The sequence below is a fragment of the Oncorhynchus mykiss genome, chromosome 4, assembly GCF_057628025.1.
Source record: "Oncorhynchus mykiss isolate SJ-2025 chromosome 4, ASM5762802v1, whole genome shotgun sequence".
Classification (NCBI taxonomy): Eukaryota; Metazoa; Chordata; class Actinopteri; order Salmoniformes; family Salmonidae; genus Oncorhynchus; species Oncorhynchus mykiss.
In genome coordinates this window covers 63,188,229-63,209,383 of record NC_143025.1, presented here as the reverse complement: position 1 = coordinate 63,209,383, position 21,155 = coordinate 63,188,229, and the positions used below count along the sequence as shown (strand labels likewise).

The 21,155-nt window shown below is 44.4% G+C and overlaps 2 protein-coding genes across 5 annotated transcripts in view; both read left to right on the top strand.

Annotated features, from left to right (window-relative positions):
- The window catches only part of LOC110522132 (5'-nucleotidase domain-containing protein 1), a 60,497-nt gene extending 40,184 nt beyond the window's left edge, over positions 1 to 20,313 (top strand). The window contains exons 9-14 of the mRNA XM_090232530.1: positions 1,723 to 1,897; positions 4,417 to 4,514; positions 10,562 to 10,683; positions 14,897 to 15,070; positions 17,361 to 17,529; positions 18,362 to 20,313. Of these exons, the coding sequence (XP_090088656.1) occupies positions 1,723 to 1,897; positions 4,417 to 4,514; positions 10,562 to 10,683; positions 14,897 to 15,070; positions 17,361 to 17,529; positions 18,362 to 18,477 (854 nt within the window). The 3' untranslated portion in view covers positions 18,478 to 20,313. The remainder of the gene's footprint in view (positions 1 to 1,722; positions 1,898 to 4,416; positions 4,515 to 10,561; positions 10,684 to 14,896; positions 15,071 to 17,360; positions 17,530 to 18,361) is intronic.
- A 10-nt stretch (positions 20,314 to 20,323) lies between these two features.
- Positions 20,324 to 21,155, top strand: part of dse (dermatan sulfate epimerase) — a 28,838-nt gene continuing 28,006 nt past the window's right edge. Inside the window, exon 1 of one of the 4 annotated variants that reach the window (XM_036975678.2) lies at positions 20,324 to 20,674. The gene's annotated coding sequence lies outside the window, so the exon portion shown is untranslated. Of the gene's footprint in view, positions 21,149 to 21,155 lie in introns of all 4 variants that reach the window. The other 3 variants (XM_090232528.1, XM_090232526.1, XM_090232529.1) reach the window with 3 other exon arrangements.

Genomic DNA, 21,155 nt, shown 5'->3' with positions numbered 1-21,155 from the left:
TTATTTAAGAAAATAAAAAACTGAAATATGACATTTACATAAGTATTCAGACCTTTTGCTATGAGACTCGAAATTGAACTCAGCTGCATCCTGTTTCCACTGATCATCTTTGAGATGTTTCTACCACTTGATTGGAGTCCACCTGTGGTAAATTCAATTGATTGGACATGATTTGAAAAGCACACACCTGTCTATATAAGGTCCCACAGTTAACAGTGCATGTCAGAGCAAAAGCCAAGCCATGGGTTCAAAGGAATTGTCTGTAGTGCTCCGAGAGAGGATTGTGTTGAGGCACAGATCTGGGGAAGGGTACCAAATAATTTCTGCAGCATTTGAAGGTCCCCAAGAACACAGTGGCCTCCATCATTCTTAATTGAAAGAAGTTTGGAACCACCAAGACTCTTCCTAGAGCTGGCTTCACAGCCAAACTGAGCAATCAGGGGAGAAGGGCATTGGTCAGTGAGGTCACTCTGACAGAGCTCCAGAATTCCTCTGTAGAGATAGGATAACCTTCCAGAAGGACAACAATCTCTGCAGCACGCCACCAATCAGGACTATTGAAGAGTGGCCAGACAGAAGACACTCCTCAGTAAAAGGCACACGACAGCCCGCTTTGAGTTTGCCAAAAGGCACCTAAAGGACTTTCAGATCATGAGAAACAACATTCTCTGGTCTGACTCTTTGACCTGAATGCCAAGCATCACGTCTGGAGGAAACTTGGCACCATCCCTACGGTGAAGCATGGTGATGGCAGCATCATGCTGTGGGGATGTTTGTCAGCGGCAGGGACTGGGAGACTAGTCAGGATCGAGGGAAATATGAACAAAGCAAAGTACAGCGAGACTCTTGAAGAAAACCTGCTCCAGAACGCTCAGAAACTCAGACTGGGGGCGAAGGTTCACCTTTCAACATGACAATGACCCTAAGCACACAGGCAAGACAATGCAGGAGTGGCTTCGGGACAAGTCTCTGAATGTCCAGAGAAGTCTCTGAATGCCAGGCAATTTATAAACTTGCATTTCTTTGAGACTAACATTTAGTTTTCAACAGCAGAGATTTGTATAAACCTTGCTGTCTGTCTGCGTTGTGTTGTTGCCTAGCTCCTCTGAACAACAGTGACCTGACGAGAGAGCACATGTTCTATGCCAGGTGAAATCGCGCCTCATTAGCTCATTGTTATGGATTTATCCAATTAAATATCACTAGAAAATAGCTTATGCAAAGGCAGCTACTTTGTTGTTATTCTGGCTGCACTGTTTGACGTGACTAAATTAGTCGTAGTTGGCTAACTAGCAAGCAAGGATGAACGACTGGGTAGCGTCTCTGGCAACCGAATCGATAAAACGAACGATCAGCCGGCTTGGGTAGCAACCCTAGATTTGTGTCGGGACTATATCTTGTGGAAGGACGAAATAGTATGAATAAATTCATCAAAACAACGTTTTTAATGAAAATGTCAATCATTATTATTATTAGTAGTAGTATTTGAATATGTTAGTAACCCTTTGTATAAAAATGATAATGCCCTATATGGCCCGTCCTCAACCCGTGCCATATGTCTCCCAAACACAGGCTTCGAGGGCATTATCACTCAAAATAATGCCCTCTCTAGAATGCCCTTCAAGCCAATCAGAAAGGAGTATTCAACAATGCCATGGTATAAGTGAAGTTATTGCATGTGCATGGTTAGATGTTTTTTTGTTTTGTTTGCCTGTCCCTCAGAGGATGCAGGATGGTACTTCCCCAGTGTAAAGAGGGACCCTGGCCGTTACCTGCAGCCCTGCTCAGAGTCCGTCAAGACCTGGCTGAGGAGCATGAAGAGTGCTGGGAAGGTCCTCCTGCTGATCACCAGCTCCCACAGTGACTATTGCAGGCTCATCTGTGACCACATCCTGGGGTGAGTTAGTAGAGGGAATCGGTCTGGAGACCAGACCAGAGACCACACACTGCACTGACCGCATCCAGCCAGGTCCCAGGTTCCAGGGCCCAGCCAAGACCCAGCCTTCCTGTCTTTACCACCGTGTACCAACACTGCTTTTGACCAAATACCAATTGACACACTAGTCCCTAAATAATGCACAAATTTTTGACCAGGGCCTATAGGGCTTTGGTCAAAAGTAGTGTACTATTTAGGGAATAGGGTGCCATTTGGGATACACAGCATAAACCACACCTCACTGGGGCCAGGCACTAACCAAACTGGTTGAGCCCCAATATGGGAGAGAATACCAGTCGGGGCTAAAGTCCAGACTTTTTTAATGGTTTTATGATGAGCCCCGACTGGTTTCAGCCCTACTGGGTCTTCTCCCGCAACCCACATTGCGTACAGCTCCCATATGCCTCTATCCCTCATTCCTTCAGTCACCCCCGGTTTTATATGGCTGTCTTGGGTTACAATCACCATCACACACCACTCACACCCTGGTCAGCTAGCCTGCTGACCAGCACACCCTCTCACCACTGTGCCCTGTCCGCTCTCATTCCCACCCAGCCCAGCAGAGATACAACAGCACATTAAACTAGTAAGTCTTCCCTATAACTTTGCCTGACCATATGCAATGGTGATGTTTGTCCTAGCCTGCTCTCCATAGACTCATTATTACTAGCTGTGGGCTGACCTAGACCAGAGGACTGGACTGTGTCAGTGGTGCCTCTCTCTCTCTGCAGTGTACACTATGTGGTCTAGGGTTATTGTTCTAGCCTAAACCCTCTTACACACTCGGTCAGGAGGCAAGAGGACGACTCGCGGAAAGCAGACTGGTGCTGTGGCTGAATAGAATGCCTTAGTGAAGTGTCTCTGCCCAATATCTAAACAGCTAACAGACACACTCACACGTCACCAGTATTACTTCACAGTGGAGAACTTGATCATGAGTATTAATCCATCCAAGGCCATAGCCTAGCTAAAGTAAGATTTGATGCCCATCTGGTAAGAAACCAACCACACAGATGATCTATTCTTCTGCTCCACTCTGCTATTATAGCTGACCGTTATGGAGAGTTAGACTCAGGGGAGAGAGGGGCAGTGGGGGCTGAAATCAACCGTTTGTTCTGAATGTCTACCAGGTCTCCGGGGACCTCTATGGCCCAGACTTTCCCCCATAGCCATTTCCTGTCAAACAGCCTGGCCTGGCTCGGCCCGGTCTCTGTTGTTCCTCCCCCCCCCCCCCCCCCTTCCCCTTCCCCTGTCTCTCCTCCACTGTTTCACTGGCCGCCCCCTTTCCTCCTCGTCACCTTTAACCCTCCGACATATGTCACCTCCCAAGGAGCCGCCATGTCAGAGGTGGGAGCCCGACTGTGTGTGTGCAATATAGTGTGTTCAGAGAATCAGTTTACAAGGACTGAGGACTGTGTGTGCAATATAGTGTGTTCAGAGAATCAGTTTACAAGGCCTGAGGACGCCTGATTTATGTTGCGATAACTGAGGCGAGGAAATCGCGCAGGCTGCGTCTTGTGGAGGCTCTGGGATAAGCTTTGCTTTGTTCTGCTGTACGGGCTGGCCTGCATGCTAATCCTCCTGTGTGTTGTGTTGTTGTCCACAGTAGCTGTTGTGGTAGGACAATGTCTGGCTTCACAGTCAACAGACTCAGATGTGTGACTCTTTCTCCTGCAGCCCCAGGCTGGAGTCTATGAGCTATATGCTTTTCGACACCTCTATAATGCATAGGCACTCCCCAGTGAAGAATGCCCTCTCACCTGATCTGACTTCTGTTTTCCGTCAGGAAGAACAACTCGTTTCTCCTGCCCTCTTAAAAGCCCACGCTTTTCTCGGTAGAGCAGTCTGGCAAATGTAGCCCTGCGGGCTGTGGGCCAGGGACGGAGAGCAGTCAGAAGTGTCACAACAAGACCAGGGCTGCCAGTCAGGCCCCTACCAACCAGGACACATGGTCTGCTCCAGGAGTATCTAGGTGACTCCTTGGCATGGCCAGCCGTGGGAAGATGAAACCATAAGTCTACAACAGATATTTTTTATACTTCCCTGCTATGCTTTTTGCTGGCTTGAATAGGATGTAGCGATAATGTTATGCTATGTCAGGAATATGTTTGACTAGCTCCTAAGGATGCAACCCTGGTCTGTATGTCTGCTAGCTAGTGCTTGGAGCTGGACACTGATGCTGACCTAGTGTTAATAATCCCTATGAGTGTATGTGTTTGTCTTTTTTTGGTCTGTTGTGAGTTTATTTCTCTCTGGGGAAATGTTGATATTGTTCCCTAACATTTCCCTCCGTTCCCTTTCCATAAATGCACTGTTTGTGGTTGACTGGTTTTCATCAGCTCCCTAATGTTTAGTTCAAGCAATGTTTTTTTTTTAAATGATCTTGTGCTAAACAGGAACGGCGTCCAAACTTTGACCTTACACTAAGCCTGTATTTGTTTGTAATAATCAGATGGATCGTTTCTCATTGGCTATTGCAGGAAGGACTGGGAGGAGCTGTTTGACATCATCATCACCAACGCCTTGAAGCCTGGGTTCTTCTCCCTGGTGCCCCAACAGAGGCCCTTCAGGACTCTGGGTGAGTTCCTGCCGGCCTGCCTATCTGTATGTCTGCATTTTCACACAAGATACCCGATGTACAGTACACTTCACAGCAACACTAAGCACTGTGGAACAGCCCTTTGCCTTCATCAAAAAGGGCTTTGCAGGGCTGTAGATTTTACACCCCAGTGGGATCTCATGATGGTGATTACTGAAACTTATCGTGGGGGGCAGGTCTCAGGTTGGACTCATTGGCAGTCAGGATTGTTAGTCTCCATTGAGTGATGTTAACACACCAGGTTCCCATTATCCGACAGTCAGGAGATAAAGCTTTGTTCAGAGATAAAATACTAGTTCTTCCAACTAGCATAGAGGTGAGTCTTCAGATGTTTAAGGATTTTTAAAAATATTTATTTTTATTTAACTAGGCAAGTCAGTTAAGAACAAATTCTTATTTATAATGACAGCCTAACTCGGCCAGACCCTCCCCTAACTCGGACGACGCTGGGCCAGTTGTGCGCCGCCCTATGGGACTCCCGATCACGGCCGGTTGTGATACAGCCCGGGATCAAACCAGGGTCTGTAGTGGCGCCTCTAGCTCTGAGATGAAGTGCCTTAGACCGCTGCGCCACTCGGGATAATTAGGAGTACGAAACTAGGGTATTTGGTGCAGTTTCCTGTTGCAGAATCACTTTTCTGGTTCTAATAAAATCAGAATACTTGTGGAGTTGGAGTCCAGAAAAAAAATCTGTGCATCTAATAATCTCTCAAAACCCAAGTGAAACCAGTAGGATAAACTAGCATCAAGACAGGTGGTGAACATCAATCTACAGATGTAGGATCTTCATTTGAGCCAATCTGCTACAGCAGGAGAATAATCCTGCAGCGACAGAAAAAGTGAATTTTTTTGTGATTTTTTTCATTTATGGACGTTTTTGTAGGGGAAAACCAAGTCTGAAATTTCAATATGGGAATTACAAACTTCAAGAAGCCTTTTTAAACCTCCAAATACACTACAAGTTTAAATGTACTGCATTGCAGAAAAGTGATCCTGCAACAGGGTGATCAAATTAAGATCCAACATCTTTTTTTGTTCATATTAGCTGTCAGTATTTTCTAATATGATCTGTGATCCACACATGGTCCCAGTTGTCCTGCTCAGGCAGCTTATATTTAATCCCGATCGGTTCCTGAAGGTGTGCACCGGCTCTGGAATGCTCCCCCATCTGGACCGCGTTCCCGCCAGGAATAACACTGGAGCGAAGCATTATGTGTTGAAACACAATGACCAAGCCGCTCAAATATTCACTCCTCCTCCAGCCCTCGCCACGTTGGCAGATATAGCCTCAGTCAGTGGCTGGTTCTGTTCCATACTGGAGAGATATCTGATTTGATTTTCTTATTTCATCCATACAGAGATATTGGCCTCTGGGATATAACATCAATGTTGTGCACTACTTATGTGCCTCTATTGTAATGTTCTAAGTGTTGCTATAGTGATGCTGTTAAGTTGATCGGATAAAGCTGAGTTGACAAGGTCCGTCTTAGCTCAGGAGGTCAAAGGCTAGTTTACTATCAGAAGGTTGAAATCTTGTCCACATATACCGTGGGGACCGAAATGATTGACACCCTTGATAAAGATGAGAAAAAAGGACCGTAAAATAAATAATTAAAATACTGAGCTGTATTGTATGCTCCAAAGAAATGAGGAAACTATATTATTTTATACTAATACAATTGACCAGAGAAATATATTTTGTTTAACAGGTAACATTTTTCTTCTCTCAAAAAGGTAGGGGTCAAAATGATTGACACCCCTGTTTTCAATATCTTTTGATACAGTACTTTACCTTGTGAAGATAACGGCACTAAGACTTTTTCTTAAATGTTTTATGAGATGGAGAACACATTGGGGAGGGAACTTAGATCATTCCTCCATACATAATCTTTCCAGATCCTTGATATCCTTTGTCTGCGCTTGTAGACTGTCCTCTTCAATTCAAACCACAGGTTTTCAATGGGTTCGGAGACTGAGATGCCCATTGCAAAATTTAGATTTTTGTGGCCAATTAACCATTTCTTTGTGGATTTTGATGTGTGCTAAGTTATTGTCTTGCTGGAAGATCCATTTGTGGCCAAGTCTCAGTCCCGTTATCCTCGCAAGGTGAGGTATTGAAAACGGGTGGAAAATATATATATATATACTTTTGAGAAAAACTTGTATTTATTGTTAAACAAAATCTCTTTCTCTAGGCAATTGTATTAGTATAATTCCCCAAAAAACTTTACCATACAATATAACTCAGTATTTGAATTATGTATTTGATAGTTTTTTGCTGATCTTTATCAAGGGTGTCAATCATTTCGGACCCCACTGTATGTATATATAGTCCAGTTTAATTTGTTGACATTTGGACACCTGCTCTTTCCATGATATAGTAGACTGACCAGGTGAAAGCTATGATCCCTTATTGATGTCACTTGTTAAATCTGTGTAGATGAAGGGGAGGAGACAGGTTAAAGAAGGATTTTTAAAGCCTTGAGACAATTGAGACATGGATTGAGAATGTGTGCCATTCAGAGGGTGAATGGGCAAAACAACAAGAACTGCAACGCTGCTGAGTTTTTAACACTCAACAGTTTCCGGTTTGTATCAACAATGGTCCACTGCCCAAAGGACATCCAGCCAACTTGACACAGCTGTGGGAAGCATTGGAGTCAACAAAGCCAGCATCCCTGTGGAACACTTTCGACACCTTGTAGAGTCCATGCCCTGACAAATTGAGGCTGTTCTGAGGGCAAAAGGGGGTGCAACTCAATATTAGGAAGGCGTTCCTAATGTTTTGTACACTCAGTGTATGTATGCAGTTTTATGTCCAGAAATATTCAAGAGGTTATATGTTATTTTAATGCTCACTAATTCTGGACCTACCTAAAAAAAAATGTAATCTCAATTTAGATATTTTTTTCGAACATCAGCCTCATTTGATGGAGTGGCTCAAATACTGTATGTGTGTCATTAAATGGGTTCCTACACAGGACAGGAGTAGCTACATTATATAATTCATAAGAGCTCACTTCCTGCCAGGTACTGTATTAGACTGAGAGGTTTTATAAACCAATCCTTTACTTTGGCTGCTAGCATCAGACTCCTCCCAGCCTCTTATTAAGCGTGGGTTGCGTCCCACACGGCACCCTATTCTCTATATATTGCACTACTTTTGAACAGAACCCTATGGACCCTGGTCAAAAGTAGTGCACTGTATAGGCAGTAGGGTGCCATTTGAGACGTGACCATGGCCTTCAGCAGCCATTTGTCCAGAGGATGCCAGATCTCTCTAAATATTTGCTTGGTTACAGTGAAAACGCCACAGGATTTCACATCCTAACAGGTGACCAGTATTCTTTGTGTGCGCGCGCACACCTGTGTGTTTCTGTGCTTAGTTTTTCTGGGGTTCCAGAGACCACATACTCCTCATTCCACTTTCTCTTAAGGTCCCTGCATCCTCACAGCTGTTATACTGTGTCTGTCTGTCTGTCTGTCTGTCTGTCTGTCTGAATTGCACAAACTAAAGTCTGTGCTTTGTCTCTCTCTTCTGCCACAATATTTATAGCATATTTAACCTTAGCGTGAACCTGGTGCAGCCCACTCTGTCAAGGACTGTCTTTTTCTAAAAAAGAAGGTAGAGGTTCTCTTGCTGCTGGTCTTAAGCACCCATCAGTCTCATAAAGACTGTTTTCTTCTCCTGTCCAGAAGTGCAGTCACCCACTTCAAAGTGGTTCCTAAAAGCTGGGCAGCAAAGGGTATACTTTAGCAATAAGGTCCGAGGATGTGTGGTATATGGTCAGTATACCACAGCTAAGGGCTGTTCTTACACACGACGCAACGCGGAGTGCCTGGACACAGCCCTTAGCTGTGGTATATTGGTCATATGTCACAAACCCCCGAGGTGCCTTATTAGTATTATAAACAGGTTACCCACATAATCATAGCAGTAAAAATACATGTTTTGTCATGCCCGTGGTATACGGTCTGATATACCATGGCTGTCAGCCAATCAGCATTCAGGGCTCGACCCACCCAGTTTATAAGGTACTAAACTCAGCAAAAAAAGAAACGTCCTCTCACTGTCAACTGCGTTTATTTTCGACGATAAACACAAATCCGACCATCACCCCTGGTGACACAAAACCGTGCTTTTTTGCCAGTCCTGTCTGGTCCAGTGATGGTGGGTTTGTGCTCATAGGCAACGTTATTTCCGGTGATGTCTGGTGAGGACCTGCCTTACAACAGGCCTACAAGCCCACAGTCCAGCCTCTCTCAGCCTATTGCGGACAGTCTGAGCACTGATGGAGGGATTGTGCGTTCCTTGTGTAACTCGGGCAGTTGTTGTTGCCATCCTGTACCTGTCCCGCAGGTGTGATGTTCAGATGTGCAGATGTTGTTACACGTGGTCTGCCACTACGAGGACGATCAGCTGTCTGTCCTGTCTCCCTGTAGCGCTGTCTTAGGCGTCTCACAGTACAGACATACCAATTTATTGCTCTGGCCACATCTGCAGTTCTCATGCCTCCTTGCAGCATGCCTAAAGCACGTTCACGCAGATGAGCAGGGACCCTGGGCATCTTTCTTTTGGTGTTTTTCAGAGTCAGTAGAAAGGCCTCTTTAGTGTCTTAAGTTTTCATAACTGTGACCTTAATTGCCTACCGTCTGTAAGCTGTTAGTGTCCTAACGACCGTTCCACAGGTGCATGTTCATTAATTGTTTACGGTTCATTGAAAAAGCACGGGAAACCGTGTTTAAACCCTTTACAATGAAGATCTGTGGAGTTATTTGGATTTTTATGAATTATCTTTGAAAGTAGGGTCCTGAAAAAGGGGACATTTCTTTTTTTGCTGAGTTTATTTACTCAATGGAGATTCCAGCAGGCCTAAACCCTAGCTGTTTAACTGAGTTCTCTTTTCAGCTAAACATTAGATTTGTTTTCGAGGAACTTTCTGTGATCTCCCCGCCTTGCAGTTTCTAGAGTGTGTGTAATGCTCTAGAAGTTGTGTGGTGGTTTACATTCCAGCCTCTCTCTATCTTGTTTTGGCTGTCTTCCAATGCCCCCTTGCTCAAACTGAAGCAGACTGGGGTTATTGCTAAGCAGCAGCCAAACAGCCAAAACCAAAACCCCTCCAATCAACTAGGAATGACTAAGTGAAGGGTATTTGGCTGTTGTTGAGCATCAAGACATAAACCATGTACCTGAAGCCTGGAAAGACCCTAGAGTGTTATTTATGTAAATACTTCTATGAGGTCATTGACACGCTTTCTTGTACTGATTGATGTGTGACCTCTGTGACTTCTATGAAGTGTTCCTCTTCACTGAGAAGCCGACACATTGCCTGGTGGCTGAGGGTGTTTCCTAAATGGCACTCTATTCCCTATATAGTGCACTACTTTGAACAGAGCCCTTATCAAAAGTGGTGCCCTACATAGGGAATTGGGTGCCATTTTGGGACGCACATTGAGACGCGGCTACACCGGGCCAGGCTGAGCCACTGCACCCACAGAGGTATGAGAGGAGGAAGCAGGCTAGCCTTCTTGGGCGTGTCCAAAATTGCACCATGTTCTGTATATAGTGCACTACTTTTGACCAGGGCCACCTTAAATGCTTCATTAGTGTGCTAATACCGTGCCATTTGGGACACAGGCCCATGACTCTGTTTTGACTCCGAGAACTGTTTTTCCCTCGCTGTGCTGATGTAATGGCCGCTGTACTCTGTGTACCAGCAGCAGCAAAGCTAAGAGCAGAGTTTAGAAGGAAATAGATATCCAGAATTAGACCACATGCTTAGACCTAAATATGAACTGTTTAGGAAACATACTCATGATAGTAGCTCCAAATAGGCTCATTTCCCCTGTGAAAAAATCGCCCTTTTCAACATTTTTTTTAAATCCCTCACAAGAGTACTGTATATTGAACTATGGAAATATTTGAGGTGTGGTTGTGTGGTGTGGTCGTGTATGTTCGTGTCATTGAGCGGCGTGGTCGAGCCGTGTGGTGACCCTGTGGTAAGGTTGCTCACTTTGTCTTGCAGTGAATGATGTGGAGGAGAGTGAAGGACTGCCGTCCCTGGACAAGCCTGGCTGGTACTCTCAAGGAAACTGGCCCCACCTCCACCAGCTGCTCAAAACAATGACTGGGAAACCTGAGCCCAAGGTTAGATTTGTTGATTCATTGATTGTTTGTTTGATGGGTTAGTTGAATATTTTCTTGTCCTTACAGAGGAAGTTATGCTCAGCTGTTGAAGTAACTAGCAAATGTTATACATGTATCCAAATAACCATCACTTCCATACTATCCTGGGATCTGTGTCTCCATGTTTATCCACAGGACAGTGAGCTTCCGTTCCTGGCAAACGCACAGAGATCGGATGTCCTATATAAATCAGCTCAGGGAGATTTACACCGGTGTGACGGAGAGGGAAACATGGCCTCGTACACAGCCTATACAATCTCTGGCAGGCAGCTAGCTCGTCTGACTCTGAGACTCTGTTTGTGCTCTGTCTCAGCTCTTGAGGAAAGGCCCCGGCAACAGCTGTGTCAAGCCCCTTCGAGTGCACCCAGGCATGATCATTATCCACGTCCTCAGCCTCTCCTTCCTCTCCCGCCTCCAAACATCCACCCCTCCAGGGGCGCTCAATGGCCCCCTCTATTATCGGGCCACGTGGAGAAAGCACTCGCGGAATGCAGTGTCAACCTGCACTTGTGGCAGCTTTAAGGCAGCCACTCTTCGGTGACCTGAGGCGGTCGACATTTTGGGTTCTCTTCACTTTTACCTGATAGGACTTAATGTAGGCCAGTAGGCCGGCTGAATGGGAGGCATTCAGAGCAGATTACAGTCCCATGTAGGTCCCCTGTAGCAGTTTTTACAGGCCTGGCTGCTATGTGTAGGATCACAACTTATACACTGAGCTGCCCATCTCATACAGACTCAGTGAGTCAATGATTGAAGTGGCGCTAGTTTTTTAATTCAATTAAAAGAGCAGTATAAGCCTGGTGTGATCATAAGGCATTTGCTATACATTGGCAGTTTCACATATTCACATTGATTGAAAGATTACGTCATTTTTGTAATCCAAGAAAGACAGCATCAGAATATTGCAGTTCAGTTGTGTCCTTACCATTTCATTAGTTGCATATCAGCAGCGTTGCTAAGTAACATGGATTATAACATGGATTATAGTATATCTCCCTGGCCCTCTCATGTCAGATATGTGATCTCCCCCTCCCGCTTGTCTATTTGCGTCCCAAATAGCACCCTATTCCCTAAATAGTGCACTACTTCTGACCGGTGCCCTGCTAGTAGTGCACTATGTAGGGAATAGGGTGCCATTTGGGACACGGCCTCTGTCTGTCCCAGTCAGGCCGCACACAGTGGAGCACAATGGGCTCATTAAGCTGGGCTTTCTGGGCTGCTGTGGCTTTTCAGACCTGTTTATCCAGGGGTGGCTTTACCGCTAATCGCTGCTCTGAGTGATGCATTGATAAGTGTAGGGGGGCAGTGAACTGGGCTGGGGGTCTCTTGACTGGGTCTAGGGGAAGGGAGGGAGCCACAGGTTGTAGCTACAGTTGAAGTCGGAAGTTTACACACACCGTAGCCAAATACATTTAAACTTAGTTTTTCACAATTCCTGACATTTAATCCTAGTGAAGATTCCCTGTCTTAGGTCAGTTAGGATCGCCACTTTATTTTAAGAATGTGAAATGTCAGAATAATAGGAGAGAGAATGATTCATATCAGCTTTTATTTCTTTCATCACAGTCCCAGTGGGTCAGAAGTTTACATACACTAAATTAGTATTTGGTAGCCTTTCAATTGTTTAACTTGGGTCAAACGTTTCGGGTAGCCTTCCACAAGCTTCCCACAATAAGTTGGGTGAATTTTGGCCCATTCCTCCTGACAGAGCTGGTGTAACTGAGTCAGGTATGTAGGACTCCTTGCTCGCACACGCTTTTTCAGTTCTGCCCACAAACTTTCTTTGGGATTGAGGTCAGGGCTTTGTGATGACTACTCCAATACCTTGACTTTGTTGTCCTTAAGCCATTTTGCCACAGCTTTGGAAGTATGCTTGGGGTTATTGTCCATTTGGAAGACCCATTTGCGACTAAGCTTTAACTTCCTGACTGATGTCTTGAGATATTGCTTCAATATATCCAAGTGCACCAGTCCCTCCTGCAGCAAAGCACCCCCACAACATGATGCTGCCACCCCCGTGCTTCACGGTTGGGATGGTGTTCTTCGGCTTGCAAGCGTCCCCCTTTTTCCTCCAAACATGACGATGGTCATTATGGCCAAACAGTTCTATTTTTGTTTCATCAGAGGACATTTCTCCAAAAAGCACGATCTTTGTCCCAATGTGCAGTTGCAAACCGTAGTCTGGCTTTTTTATGGCAGTTTTAGAGCAGTGGCTTCTTCCTTGCTGAGTGGCCTCTCAGGTTATGTTGATATAGAACTCATTTTACTGTGGATATAGATACTAAATACTTTTGTACCTGTTTCCTCCAGCATCGTCACAAGGTCCTTTGCTGTTGTTCTGGGATTGATTTGCACTTTTCGCACCAAAGTATGTTCATCTCTAGGAGACAGAACGCTTCTCCTTCCTGAGCGGTATGACGGCTGTGTGGTCCCATGGCTGTCAGTCCCAAGGCTGTCGGCTATGTGGTCCCATATACTCGCGTACTATTGTTTATACAGATGAACGTGGCACCTTCAGGTGTTTGGAAATCGCTCCCAAGGATGAACCAGACTTGTGGAGGTCTACAATTTTTTTCTGAGGTCTTGGCTGATTTCTTTTGATTTTCCCATGATGCCAAGCAAAGAGGCACTGAGTTTGAAGGTAGGCCTTGAAATTACATCCACAGGTACACCTCCAATTAACTCAAACGATGTCAATTAGCCTATCAGAAGCTTCTAAAGTTATGACATAATTTTCTGGAATGTTCCAAGCTGTTTAAAAGGCACAGTCAACTTAGTGTATGTAAACTTCTGACTTATAAGTGAAATAATCTGTCTGTAAACAATTGTTGGAAAAATTACTTACAAAGTAGATGTCCTAACCGACTTGCCAAAACTATAGTTTGTTAATAACAAGAAATTTGTGGAGTGGTTGAAAACGAGTTTTAATGACTCCAACCTAAGTGTATGCAAACCTCCGACTTCAACTGTAGTTACAAATTATGGAGAAAGTCAAGAGTTAACCTGAATTCTGTTGCATTATCTGTCCCAGCCTAATGAAACTCTTTATCATGAAAGCCTCTCTATAATGTTTTGCCACTGTGTTGGAATTCCTGGCCCTGTAAATATTTATCATACTGATCCGATGCCTCTGGCTGCAGTTGGGAGATGAAAAACGATCAGTGCACTCTGCAGCAGTGCTCTCTCTTCATCTCTGTGGCCAGTTTCTGGGAAAGCCTGGAAACCTGATGCCTGAGCCCGCCCCAGCCCCAGAGCTCCACAGGCTGGGCCCCAGGCTGGCCGACTGTCCTGTTTATTTATGCGTGGGACTGCGAGGCCTGGTCATAGACTCTGTAAAGGGCCTGAGAAGAGGGGGGAGGGGTTTCCGGAGCGAGGACTGCGGCCCACATGAATTCATTAGAGACCCTCCACTCCTCCCTCACCCCCCTCCTCTTTATGGATGCCTCATCTATACCCCCACCCTCCCAAACACACACACCCCACTCTGCATTCCACACAGAGAGCTATGTGAAGAACTCTTTAAGTGTGTGTCTTTAGTACCAAGATTTTCTCATTATCCTTATAGAACACTGACACCAGTGGCCTGGGGTCATAACCTTTCTTCTCTCCTTAAATGGACCCCTTGAGAAGTCAGCGTTTTGTGATGTGCTGAAACTCAAGGAGCTATTTCCTCTAAAGAGCTGTTTCCATTATGGCAGCATTCTTGTTTTTTTTCTTCCTCTAGTTGTTCCCTAATCTGACACTCTTCTTAACCCTTCGTTTCCACTGGGTTTGCAAGGAATTAAACTATTATGCATTTCAATGGTTTCAAAAGTAAGGAAATGGGTTGCCTGTCAGTTTTGGTACGCTGTTCAGCTAAGCCTGTCTTAACGTGTTTTTCTTGAGTACAAAACCAGAAATGATGGTCAAAGAAGACGTGATGGGTTTTTGCAGCCCCATCGTGTCTGGTCTAGTTCGCCCTAAGGGGCAGTAAGACACATGTCGGATTTGTTGAATTTGACTACTGCTGAGCGCTCCCTTGAAACGAATCCAGAAGAAAAATGCTATTTTATTACAGCACTTTACTAATCAGATGAGGGGGTAATTACTATAACATAGAAAAGTCAACTTAATTTACTGAGCAGCTGCGAATGTGGCCTCATTCATTGTCTATCCTGTCTCCTACCCTATACAGGTGGTGTACTTTGGGGATAGCATGCGGTCGGACATGTTCCCTGCTAGCACGTTCGGGAAGTGGGAGACGGTGATGATCGTGGAGGAAATGGAGGGAGAGGGCATCCCGAGGTGCGACGCAGCGAAGACCAACGAGGCCCAAGCGGAGCCTCGGGGCAAGAAGGGAAAGTTTGAGGTTAGTTCACACAAGCAGCTGTTTCCGTTCAAAGCGCTCTCCCACCTTTTTACCTTGCTCCCTGAAAGACATGTCCTCCCAACCCCCAGCCCCTTTGCTTTGCTTTGCTCAATGCCACAATATACCGTGTGTCGGGTCTGAGTGGGTACATGGGCTTGTTCATTTTGTAAGCGCTGTCAGAAGACTTACAGTGTTGTAAGTGTTCCGTGGCAGTTTCGTATAATTACAGTTCCACAGCTAATGGCGAAATCTGTAAAAGCGGTCATGCTGAAACAAGTTTATATGAGTCTATATTACTGCCTAGTGTCAGTACAGGAAAGTAGGCAAAGTAAATGCTCACGGCAGTTGACGTACTGCTAGGAAGGAAACTATAAACACATTCTTACAACTATTATGTAATATCGTCAGTGCTGCCCTCTCCCTCACTGACCAGGCCATAGTCTATCCATATCCAGAGGGGTCAGTGCTCCCTGAGAGGGAATTAGGTGAGTCAGCATATATGTTGCCAGGAACGATGAGAGGAACCACCTGGTTTGGATAGGACACCACTAAGGGTGTGTCCGTAAATTTACTCTGGATTGCCAGAGTGCGCTCGGAATGTGCTCTGAGCATTGCCAGATTGGCCGTTTTGTAAATTCAGATTGTTTCGCTCTGGGAGCGTTCAGAGAGCACCCGTGAGACACTGCCGAGGAGTAGGGTTGATCTGAGCGTTCCGTCCTCGCAACGGCAGTCAAGCACCCAAGCTAACTGGCTAAAGTTGTCTTGCTTGCTAGTTACTTCCAGACACAAATGAGAGAACACCTCACTCTGACCATTTTACTCGCCCTAGCAGAGCTGGTTCGGCTAATTTCATGTTATCCAGAGCGTTGCTGACTAACTGTGCTGCTGGCAAAAATGTAATTATATATATTTTTGGGCCAATGTTTACTGACACCGGTCATATTCAACGGGTGATGCGCGTTCGTAAATTCGTCAGTTATTCTGTGCTCTGGCACACTCAGACGAGAATGCTCTGAAATAAGAGTTGATAGCCAGAGTGTATTGACGAACGCACTCTAAAGACAGATCGGAGCACAGGGCCTTGTCGGTGGACAAATCTTCTCGGCCTAGACTCACTACCTCTACCTCTCTTTCTCACGCTCTTCTCTTTTCTCTTTCTCTCTCGCTCCACTTCCTCTTTTCACTTCACCTTTCCTTACTAAAACCTATTTTCCCATTTGCCTCGTTTAGGATAAATTTGTTTTCCTCTGACTCCTGGAAGCTCCAGTAGGTTTCTCTCTCTCTCTCCACTGTGGTGTGTCAGCTCTGAGCTGTAGCTCCGCTGCAGCCAAAGTGTATGTAACACATTAGACAGTCTCAGAAAGCTGCCTGGAACAACATGTTTCTCATCAGTTTCCCCCAGATTCCTTTTGGTTACATTTTGGCTCTCAATATCTGGTGGGAATTTTCCACGTGAATAGGCAATGTACTGTTGTGCATCAATTTGCCAGTTATTAATGATGAATTATGAGGTTCTGTGTCATGTAGAAAAGCTCCATAACTAGGGAAGAATGAGAAGTAGTTAGCACAGTAGTTTGAGACAGAATATTTCCATGCCCTGGATTCATCGAATCTTATTGATGACTTTTAACATAAACCGTTTTTCTCAGCGAGCAACTCCGCCTCTAAGTCTGATTGGGAGTCAAAAAGCTTCACCATTCAGAATAACGTCTTCATCACACTTTCCACCAAGAGAGGGAAAAAGTAGCAACAATTTTCATTTGAAGCATTGACCTTTCTCCCAGATGAACTGAATCCCATTTTAAGGAAGTATCTGGATGAGTTGACTAATTTAGATTTATACATTTCTTCTGCCACCTCTGTTTTGATTTGTTATCTGTTCATGCTTGTTAACCACATCCTGTTATTAACATGTTAGACAAATGGCACTGATAAGTATGAGTAAGAAGGGTAGAGGTTTTCTCTTGGCAAAGTGGCCAACTCCACACTGCTTCTTATGTTGAAAAGTGGATCCATTATTACCCACACGTTTCCTCCCTAGTAGGAGGACATTTACAGTTTTGGTCATTTAGCATATGCTCTTATCCAGAGCAACTTACAGGAGCAATTAGGGTTAAGTGCCTTGCTCAAGGGCACATCGGAAGATTTTTCACCTAATCGGGGCGGGGATTCGAACCAACAACCTTTCTGTTACTGGCCCAACGCTCTTAAACGCTAGGCTATCTGCTGCCCCGTACCTCTTTCTGGTCAGTGAATCACTCCCTCTTTAACCCATGTGATGTGCTTTCAGGACCAGGGCATGAAGGCGCCCTCTGCTCCATCAGAACAGTGGGGATCCTACTTTGTGGACTCACACAAGAGTGGTGAAGGGGACGAGGAGAGCCAGAAACTCACCTGGTGCTGCCATAGCATCCACAAATACAGCACCATGGCCATCCCCAGTGTGGAGTCCATTGCAGGTACAGGGAGGAGAGGGCTACGGGGGCCCACTGACTCTGTGTTGCGTAATGACCTACCAAATTGCTGTATTTATTTATTTAACCTTTATTTAACTAGGCAAGTCAGTTAAGAACATATTATTTTTTACAATGACGGCCTACACCAGCCGAACCCGGGACGACCCTGGGCCAATTGTGCGCCGCCCTATGGGACTCCTAATCACGGCCGGTTGTGATACAGCCTGTAGTGACGCCTCTAGCACTGAGATGCAGTGCCTTAGACCCCAGCGCCTCTTGTCTTGAGAGAGGCATGCTCTGCTAGTTTAAAAGAGTAATTTGACCCCATATATCCTCTACTACCTGTTCCTTATTCTTGCTATGAAGTGCTGGTCACACTTTATTTGGATAGTCCAGATAGTATGACCATCTGTAGAATAGACTGTTGATAAGCAACTGCTTACTAAAGTTACGGTTATTGTTAAGGTTAGGTTTAGAATAATGGTTAAGTTAAGGGGTTATGTTTAGGGATAGGATACGGGTTAAGGTTAGGGTTAGTAGATAGATAGATAGTTTAATGTTACTGAGCATCCACAGATGGACTATCCAAATAAAGTGTTTGCCGAAGTGCTTTCTAAAACAGTTTGTTCCTTTTCGTGACGGTTTGCTTTGGCAGAGCTTTGCGCAATTTCCAGAAATCAGAGAGAGAAAAAAATTTAGTCATGGACCACTCCTAGCTATTGTTGATGATGTGTGCAGAATGGAAACTTTGAGGGTTACATGTCGTAGCTAAGCAGGCAAAACTGGTTGGTATGACATAATTCTCACTAGTTTAATCTCTCGTCCTCCTCCATAGATCTGCCTCTGAACTACAAGTTCCCCAGGTTCTGTCCCAACAAACCCTGCACCACCGGCTACTACCCCAGACCCCCAGATTCCCTGCTGAGAAAGTTCCAGAGTCAGTCGTCTTAAAGAGTCCCTCCTCCCCAGAGTCGCCCCCCCCCCCCCCCCCCCCCCCCTCGCCCTCCTCAGCCTAAAGGGGAGGAATGTGCCTCCATCTCGCCTGTAGTTCCACACCTGAACCACGCCATCGATCCCTCTGGCACAGGAAATCGCGCTCACATTGGTAGAAACCATGGGAATGTGAAAGCACAGTATCTCTCTCTGCAAGTAACCTGGCTACATTTGAACGTTGTTCTGTACGTGGATTATTGTACATGTGTGTGGAAAAAATGTGACTTGCCAATTGTATGTGTGTGGGCGTGTCAGCAAACAGTGCTGATTTTAAAGCATATTATTCATATTGTTTCATGTGAAGACCACTTTTGTAATGTTGCTAGATAGGTAATTTATGTTCCAGTTAAACCCCCTACAAGTACATCATTCAATGTAAGTTAATAACTCTTCAGAGTACTAAAAAAAAATTAAGCCCTGTAAATACTGTCCTACATTTAGTTTTTTGCTGTGTTTCCTTACCTCAAAAAACATGATTGGAGCTGGAGTGCAACGTTGCAGTCACAGCGGTGTTGTCTCCAGAGAGAAATTCCTAATAATTCATTATGTCCAGTATCCTTGGTATGATGTGTGTGTGTGTGTGTATAATACATAACAAACAGCCATTTTGGTTTTCTGTTTCACTGTATGCATTTCAGTTACAGTAACTTAAGATGTCCTTTACGATAAAGCATTTCCCCTGTGTTTGTCACAGATTCCCCCCGGTACTGCTGCTCATTCCGTGCACCAGTTCCGGAGTTCTACATCACCGGCCTTCTAGGCTTCACTGAACTGTCTAAATACGCACTCGTGGTTCCCATTTCCCCTTATTAGTAATTGTATATACTCTGTTCACCATTGTCACCATGCCCGTTGGTCCTGTGAGTACCTGTGTTGTTTCGGCTTTCGTGCTGCGTGTTTTGTACAATTGTTATTACGGGTCTCGTCCCGTGCATTGTTATTACGGGTCTTACCTCGTTCTTTTGTTTGGGTTGCATCCCAGTGTGTTTTGTATTTGTTCTGGGCATCGTCCCCGTGCCTTTCATGGCATGTTGTTTAATTTGGGTGAAGTATTAAAACCCCCTATGATGTATTCCTGCGCCTGTCGCCAATCATTTATGCAACGTAACAATATTGATTTTGTGGAAGGTGTTTAAGAGGATTGTTCTTGAAGAAATTGCACAATCAGTCCTTAGTGTTACCTTTTTTGTTGAAAGAATATGAAAATAATTCAACTGTAATATTGGATGCTTAAAGATTATGCTCTGTGTACTCTGTTATTCTTTTGGTGCAACAGTAAACTATAGTGCGGTTGGAGTGACTACTGTGTAAAAATGGGTTATACTTATGCTTCATATGCAGTACCAATTTAAAGATATGCTTTAATTGACTTCTGAATGGTTACATGTGTTGGTTAGCTGCATATAGACTAGTTGTATTATAATAATAAGAAACAAGTCTTAATTTGCTTGCTTGTAGAAGTATTTTTACAGGAAGTACTTTAGAGAGGACAGCAGACCTTAATTGGTTTTTGGATTATTTCTGTTTTAAACGTGTGTGTTGGTGTTAAATGCAGTGCAGTTTTGGTGATTGTATTCCATTTACTTTTTCCCCCCCATCTGATTTAGAAACTTTTATTTGCTCATTTGCCTTATGTTCAATTCATTAGTGGTATTTTAGTGTTCTAGAGGAGATGCAGGGATAGTGTTCGATGTACTGTCTGTGAAATAAATAAAGTTATACAATTTTGTTAGACACTGCATTTTTCTGATGATTTGACTTTTCTTGAAAGTTCGAATAAAACATCTGAAAATGTGTCGACGTCAGATCATTACAAAATGGGATTCGACTGTTTCAAAATGTGTTTTAGACTGTTTGGCTACTTTCAATTCTACACATATATTCTCACTACCTGGCTGTTTGTGTCTACAAATCAGTCATTTCTGTCTCTCCCCTACTTCTTTAGTCACTTTCCTCTACTGCCCCTCCTCATTCGGCAGAATTGCTGACGTTCTTCTCTCCAAAACCTTGCGCAAAGAGGGTATACTTTGTTTCACTACTTGAAGAATCAACGTATTCGGATGCATGTCACGGGGATTACATTTATAACACAGAAATGACTTGTAGGGGGAGTGTCAAATCTGGACTACAATTGTACAACAACGGGTTTTGACAGGTAGGCTAATCTTGATCAGTGTATTGTTCTTTCTTTACAACAAGCCACCGATCGATTTTTTTTTTTTTTTTAAGACTTCGGATCCAGTGTGCTATCTGCGCATATTTATACGTTAATGCCGTGTGTTATTAAACGTTTTTCGATGTTGGAATAATAATTCACTAATTACATATAAGAAAAGTACTATTTATGTAAGTAGATGTACATATTTACACGGAATAATGAACTAAATGTTTTTTTTGTCCTTGTGACATTCGGGAAACGGATGACAAAAGTCACATACAAGGACATTAGATACGATATGTACAAGTGTAGGATATTGTCAGAGTTGTGTATACGTATTTTATTTCCCATGACCTGAGGAAAACTAGCCTACTGATATGAGAAAAAAAACGGACACTTAGGCAAAGGTGTCTTTTTATATGACTAAAACATTTGTTAGGACGCTGGCGACCTGAATGTAGACTATCCAAGGTAAGGA